The sequence below is a fragment of the Coturnix japonica genome, unplaced genomic scaffold, assembly GCF_054131305.1.
Source record: "Coturnix japonica strain WE unplaced genomic scaffold, WE-NBRP24 Scf044, whole genome shotgun sequence".
Taxonomy (NCBI): domain Eukaryota; kingdom Metazoa; phylum Chordata; class Aves; order Galliformes; family Phasianidae; genus Coturnix; species Coturnix japonica.
The window spans coordinates 613,257-619,677 of record NW_028188947.1 but is presented as its reverse complement, the minus strand read 5'-3'; the positions used below and the strand labels follow the sequence as shown (position 1 = coordinate 619,677).

General features: G+C 49.2%; 1 protein-coding gene across 1 annotated transcript; it reads left to right on the top strand.

Annotated features, from left to right (window-relative positions):
• Positions 1-2,630: 2,630 nt before the first annotated feature.
• Positions 2,631-5,707, top strand: LOC146752518 (olfactory receptor 14J1-like). The gene is made up of 3 exons (XM_085531751.1): positions 2,631-3,592; positions 4,523-4,645; positions 5,629-5,707. The coding sequence occupies exons 1-3, from the start codon at positions 2,631-2,633 to the stop codon at positions 5,705-5,707; spliced, it is 1,164 nt and encodes a 387-aa protein (XP_085387877.1).
• The last annotated feature ends 714 nt before the right edge of the window (positions 5,708-6,421 follow it).

Here is a 6,421-nt window from a genome sequence, read left to right as displayed (position 1 = left end):
TGCAGGGGGTTGCTCTCATGTCAGTGCTCATATCTGAGGTGTGGAGTCAAAGTGGAGAGACCAGGTTCTTTTCAGTAGTGTGTGGAGACAAGACAAGGGGAAAAAACAGAAAGAGGAGCATAGGAAGTTCTGCATGAATGTGTGCAAGAACTTCTTTCCAGTGAGGGTGACAGAGCACTGGAACAGGCTGCCCAAGGGGCTGGGAAGTCTCCTTCTCTGGAGATATTCAAGACCCGCCTGGACGCCTACCTGTGTGCCTACCTGGTGTTCCCCAGGGGTCTGTGCTGGGGCCTGTCCTCTACAATATCTTTATTGATGACCTGGATGAGGACATTGAGTGCATCCTTTGTAAGTTTGCAGACTACACCAAATTGGCTGGGAGTGTGGATCTTCCTGGAGTTAGCAAGGCACTACTGAGGGATCTGGACAGGCTGGAGAGCTGGGCTGAAGCCACTTCAATGAGGTTAACTGAGACCAAATGCCGCATCCTTCTTTTCAGCTGCAACAACTCCGGGTGACGCTACGCAGGCTTGGGGTGAAGTGGCTGGAAGACTGTGTAGAGGAAACGGACCTGTGGGTATTTTTTGATGCTCAGCTGAACATGAGCCGACAGTGTGCCCAGGTGGCCAAGAAGGCCAACGGCATCCTGCCTTGCATCAGAAACAGGGTTGCCAGCAGGAGCAGAGGTGATTGTTCCCCTGTACTCAGCACTGGTGAGGCCGCACCTCGAATTCTGTGTCCAGTTTTGGGCCCCTCACTGCAAGAAAGACACTGAGGCCCTGGAACATGTTCAAAGGAGGGAAACAATGCTGGTGAGGAGTCATATGAGGAGAGGCTGATGGGGCTGGGAATGTTCAGTCTGGAGAAGAGGAGGCTTAGGGGAGACGTTATTGCTCTCTATAACTTCTTGATGGGAGGTTGTAGTGAGCTCTGGGACGACCTCTCGTGTCATTAGCTATAGGATTAGAGGGAATGATTTCAAGGTGCGGCAGGGGAGATTCTGGCTGGACAGTAGGAAATATTACTTCTCAGAAAGGGTGGTCAGGCACTGGAATGGACTGCCCAGGGAGGTGGTAGAATTACCGGCCCCGGGGGGGTGCACAAGAAAGGATTGGATTTTGTGTTGAGGGACATGGTTTAATGGAAGCTGTAGGTAACAGGTGAACAGTTGGACTGGGTGATCTTACAGGTCTTTTACAACCTTAGTGATTCTATGATTCTATGATTCACTTGCCTTTTTTGCTTCAGCAAACACTCCCTGGGAGGTCTCAACACATATCTGGAATTGAAATCTGGTCATGATGCCGTTGTCTTTCAGGAGCTGTTGACCATGAGGACCCAGGGACATCTCAGGGGAGGCAAGTGGGAAGGATAACAATGACATCCTCTGCTGATGAGCTGGGCCGGGCTCATGGGACACAGGGAGCTCATACAAGTGGGCAGCCCTGCAGAGAGACAGCTGCGCCCAGGAGCAGCTCTTGTGCACAGCACAGCCTGCAGCTGAAAGAAGGAGAGGAGAGAAAGGGGAGAGAGGATGAGTACAGTGTGAGCAGACTGTGAGCTCGCGACAGGAGCATTGCTCTCATGCCATGACATGGTAAGTCTCACTGCAGACCATGCAGCTGTTGTCCCTATAGGGTTAACTAAAACTGAGACATCCAATAGCAGATCCAGCTGCAGGCACTGCATGTTTCTTTCTTGTGGAAAAAGATTCCTGCTTTAGCTGAGGGCTTCCATGCTGCAGCACCAGAGCGCAGCCCTGAGGCTTGTGATACCCAGCACAGCTGCAGGCTGTGCAGCCGGGGATGCAGGCGGGTGCCCAAGGCTGTCCTGCAGAGCAGGGTCCCTGCTGTGCCCCAGGGGCTGTGTGCCGGGTATGGGACTCTGCTGCCTGCCAAGCTCAGCACTCAGCCTGCCCGGGGAGCTGCCCAGCGTGTTATGGGGAGACATGAGGGGGGAAGAAGCCCCCCGGCAGGGCTTGTGCTGCCACAACTGCTGCCTGGGGCAGGGGGATCACAGCTCCGCTGCAGAACTGAGTGTCTGTAAGGGTACTTTGCAAGAGGAGAGCCAAGTCAGGGGTTTTTCCTTTCATTTTCAGTGGGAAGGGAAGATTGGAGGCAGAAATATAAAAGGGGCTGTCAACTCTGAACACAGCTCTGAGACTCCCCTATATTTTTCCAATCAGTTAGCTGTTTTGTAAACAGTCACACAAGTTATGCTTTCAGCTTCATCTACCTAAAAGTATATAATCAGCTTAGGTTAAAGGTTTCTTTGTTTTCTGCAGATATTAATAGTTCACTTGTATGGCAAACAGGCAGATTTCTCTAAGACAAATTGAAGTGCAGAGCGGCTGGGGCTGTGGTCTCGAAGAGCAGCTGGATTAAAGACGAAAATATCCAGAATGCTGGGGTATGACTGGGAAATGAGAAGTGAGAAAGAGCTCCCTAATCTTCTTCTCCTTAAGGGATGGTGAAGTTCATGGTAATAAATTCAAGTTATGGTGTTAAATGATCATTTTTGAGAGGGAACGGAAAATTTTGTAGCATAGCAGAAGGAGTGTCTCTGAGAATCGTCTGAACTTGTCATTATCTTCTGCACTCTGAGGAGGACTACAAGCCCAGGAATAGAAGATGTCCAACAGCAGCTCCATCAGTGAATTCCTCCTCCTGGTGTTGGGAGACACACGGCAGCTGCAGCTCCTGCAGTTCTGTTTCTTGCTGGGTATCTATTTGGCTGCCGTCCTAGGCAACGGCCTCATCAGCACAGCCATTACTTGTGACCAGCGCCTGCACACCCCCACATACTTCTTCCTCCTCAACCTGGCCCTCCTCGACCTGGGCTGCATCTCCACCACTCTCCCCAAAGCCATGGCCAACGCCCTCTGGGACACCAGGGCCATCTCCTACACAGGATGTGCTGCACAGATCTCTTTCTTTGTCTTCTTCATCTCAGCAGAGTATTCCCTTCTCACCGTCATGTCCTATGACCGCTACGGTGCCATCTGCAAGCCCCTGCACTACGGGACCCTGATGGACAGCAGAGCTTGTGCCACCATGGCAGCAGCTCCCTGGGGCACTGGGGTTCTCAATTCCCTACTGCATACTGCCATCACATTCTCACTGCCTCTCTACCAAGGGAATGTTGTGAACCAGTTTTTCTGTGAAATCCCCCAGATTCTCAAGCTCTCCTGCTTTGGCTCCTACATCAGGGAAGTTGTGCTTCTCATTTTTAGTGTCAGTTTATACATTGGGTGCTTTATTTTCATTGTGGTTTCATATGTGCAGATCTTCATGGCTGTGCTGAGGATGCCCTCTGAGAAGGGAAGGCACAAAGCCTTCTCCACGTGCCTCCCTCACCTGGCCGTGGTCTCCGTCTTTCTCAGCACTGCCTTTTTTGCCTACCTGAAGCCTTCCTCTGTCTCCTCCCCATCCATGGACCTGATGTTGGCACTTCTGTACTCGGTGGTGCCTCCAGCAGTGAACCCCCTCATCTACAGCATGAGGAACAGGGAGGTCAAGGATGCAGTGAGGAAAGTGATGACCAAATATGTTTTAAAAGCAGTGAACTGCCCATCTTTTGGAATACAGGGCTTGTAATGCAGCTCTTTACTGAATCAAGCTGGCCTTTATTGTTTGTTCTGTGCCATTTTATCTGTGTAATCTATTCTTATTCTTCTTTAAAAAATACTGTAATCTTTTCACTATTAAGTCATTACTGAAAACAATTCCTGTTCAGCTAGTACCCTTGTAGTGTAGCACAGACACATTGTACATAATGTACCAGGCTCTCACTGAAACTTAACAGAATAAAGGAAATGCAGTCACTCTCTCTGCCCTCCTTCTTGTGAGACACTTCTATACCTGTACTGGTCAGACATTCTCAGAAACCCACAGTCCAGCAGGAAGCACACAGATGTTCATCAAACTGTGCAATGGCTTCAGGCTGCAACAGCTGATGACAGGCCATCCTGGGCTCCTGGCTGGGGTCTGTGCGTTCAGGTTCACATCTGTCAGTGCCTCTGGGAGTCCAGCAGCAGCAGCTGGTTTGCACATTGGTTGTCAGGTCCCTTCTCCTCATTCCCTGTGAGACCCTGCACACAACAAGTTCTTGGATGTGTGTTATCATGTCGGAAGTTTCCAAGCTTCTTCCAGGGCTCCTTCCATTTTGTACACAGACATGATCACTGCCTCCAGGATGGTCTGTGGAGAGGGAAAGAAGTCACGGAAGGGATGCTCGCTCTCTCACTGACTGGATGTGGTTTTGGTGTTCTTCCAAACCGTGGCACCTTCCATTTCAAAGTAGGCTTCTCTGGCTTCAGAAACTTCTCTCTCTTATTTTTCTTGATTTATTAGCCTCAGTTTCAGTTAGATTGTATTATATTGTGTTATCTTGCATTCTGATATCATAGTTAGTAATATAAGTTTTTTCTCCTAAGATTGTTGCTGCTTCTCTATTTGTCCCCTTGAGCCCAGTTCCCATCTCCCTACCCCCTTTCCCTTTTTTTTCCCATTTTTCTGGTCAGGGGTCCCATGGGCCTACAGCCTTCTCTGTCATGGACACAGATCGATCTAGAGAATGCCATGACACAGAGGCAGGTCATTGCTAGGAGAGATTGTTCTTTAAAGCATCACGTCATGTACAGATGGTAATTCTAAACGCTGAGGAGTGAGAAATCCAGGCACCTATGGGCTGAAGGCAGGCAAAGAAGTGGGGCTTGCTGGAGGAAAAGCCAAGAGCCAGCCCCGAGGACTCTGAGGGCAGCCTGGGGAAGGGTTTCAGGGTGGAGGTTCCTGCACAGAAGTGACTCTTAGTTCAGGGCAGAGGTGCCAGCCAGGAGAGGTGGGCTGTGCAGATGGTAATGACCATGACAAGCAGCCTTTAGAGGAGGAGCCAGAAAAGGAGATTATGGGAGGGGGATGTCAAGGACAGAAAGTCACCTGTCCTGTGACTGATTGTCACGGGTTTCCTAGATTTGCCTATGCCCGTGACAGGTGGAGCCACCCCATAGTGACCCCCTAGGCCCAGAAAGGAAGGGAAAAAGGGGGAATGGGATAAAAACAGCAGCAATCTAAGGAGGAAAACTTATTTTCTAAATATGATATTGGAATACAAGATAACACAATATAATAAAATATAATTGAGACTAATAAATCAAACGAAACAGAGAGTGTCCCCGAAAACCAAGAGGCCTACTCTGAACTCTAGGCGACACAGCTGGAACGCTTCCCACTCCCAGAGAAGTTCAAGAGAGAGAGAACTCCAGCTGGGCACAATATTATATAGTGTCCTGGTCCCGTGACTTATCCCTGACCGTGATGTTCTCTGGGATACGTAGTCTTCTTCTGTGAACTGCACATTCAGCAAAATCTTCCATGCTTTACATGATGTTATGATGTGGAATACTGATAGCGAAATTACAAAATTACAAAACAATGACAAACATATTCATTGTTTTTCCTGGAACTCATTTCCATGCTGTCCCTCCTACTGCCGCGTGCGCAGTCCGTAGTGGGGGTCTCACTCCAGTGGTCATTGCGATGAATTCAGAAGTCTTCCTCAGGTTGCTTTGACCCAGCTCCTACAATCAATTCGTCAAAGCCATTTTCTTTGGCTACCTTTCCCTTCCAGCTGTATTGTCTTAAGTATAGACCCAGCTGTGTTATCCCAGCTGTACTGTAACTACAGCAACGTCTACATGTCCAACTAGTCCTATTCTTCTGACATTCCCCAAAGCCTAGGATACTTAATCTTCATGAAGGGCCTCTATTTTCTTGATTCTTATTTTCTGCTGTGACCAAAGACCCGTTGTGAATGAAGTTATCCCAGCTGGAGGCCATTCAGGACTGGTATTCCCCAGGTTTCAGTGCTGGGGCCACTTCTCTTTGCTATTTTCATCAGTGTTCCTCTGGGGTTGGTATTGGAGCCTGTAATGTTCAATATCTTTTTGATGACCTGGATGTATTGGAGTCTGTCCTGTTTAATACCTTTCTTGATGACCTGAATGAGGGGATTGAGTGCATGCTCAGTGAGTTTGCAGATGGCAGCAAACTGGGAGAAAGTTTTGGTCTGCCTGGGGGAAGGAACATCCTGCACAGGGATCTGGATTGCTGGGCTGAAGCCAATGGGATAAAGATCAGTAAGACCAAATGATGAGTCCTGCACTTTGGCCACAACAACTCCAGGCAGCGCTGCAGGCCTGCGGCAGAATGGGTAGAAGACGGCATGAAAGAAAAGGACTGGGGGTGTTGGCTGATACACAGCTGAATGTGAGTGTAGCCACGAAGACCAATGGCATTTCGGCTTGGATCAGAAATTGTGTAGTCAACTGGGCTATACAGCAACCCCAAGCAAACCTACAGGCTTGGGGAGGTGTGGCTGGAAAGCTTCCAGATGGAAAGGGACCATGGTGTATGTGCTGATG

What these genes read in the sequence shown, in the direction of transcription:
- LOC146752518 (XM_085531751.1), top strand. Translation starts at nt 2,631, where the DNA reads ATGTCCAACAGCAGCTCCATCAGTGAATTCCTCCTCCTGGTGTTGGGA. An exon ending in TCTTTTGGAATACAGGGCTT is followed by an intron (nt 3,593 to 4,522) that starts GTAATGCAGCTC and finishes TTTTCTGGTCAG; the next exon opens with GGGTCCCATGGGCCTACAGC. An exon ending in CATCACGTCATGTACAGATG is followed by an intron (nt 4,646 to 5,628) that starts GTAATTCTAAAC and finishes TTTCCCTTCCAG; the next exon opens with CTGTATTGTCTTAAGTATAG.